Source organism: Corvus brachyrhynchos, unplaced genomic scaffold (assembly GCF_000691975.1).
Source record: "Corvus brachyrhynchos isolate BGI_N302 unplaced genomic scaffold, ASM69197v1 scaffold640, whole genome shotgun sequence".
Lineage (NCBI taxonomy): Eukaryota > Metazoa > Chordata > Aves > Passeriformes > Corvidae > Corvus > Corvus brachyrhynchos.
Genome location: NW_008235525.1, coordinates 17,078 through 17,370, shown reverse-complemented (window position 1 = coordinate 17,370; position 293 = coordinate 17,078). Strand labels below are relative to the sequence as shown.

Below are 293 nucleotides of genomic sequence, written 5' to 3'. Positions count from 1 at the left end.
ACCGGAACCGTGGGGATTTGGAGAGTCCCGGTACCGGAACCATGGGGATTTGGACCGTCCCGGTACTGGAACCATCGGGCCCGGTGCCGGAACCATGGGGATTTGGAGTGTCCCGGTACCGGAACCATCGGGATTTGGATCATCCCGGTACCGGATCCTCATGGATCCCGACCATCCCGCTACCGGATCCCCCCGGCCCCGCAGCCGATCCCAGTGCCCATCCCAGTGCCGATCCCCAGTACCCATCCCAGTACCCATCCCAGTGCCCATCCCGGTGCCGATCCCGGTGCCCC

The 293-nt window shown here is 65.5% G+C and overlaps 1 protein-coding gene across 1 annotated transcript in view; it reads right to left on the bottom strand.

The window, feature by feature from the left end:
- ERCC1 (ERCC excision repair 1, endonuclease non-catalytic subunit) overlaps positions 1 to 143 on the bottom strand; it is a gene marked incomplete at its 3' end in the record, with an annotated part of 5,369 nt that extends 5,226 nt beyond the window's left edge. Inside the window, exon 1 of the mRNA XM_017744984.1 lies at positions 3 to 143. Coding sequence (XP_017600473.1) covers positions 3 to 143 — 141 coding nt within the window. The remainder of the gene's footprint in view (positions 1 to 2) is intronic.
- Positions 144 to 293: the final 150 nt, after the last annotated feature.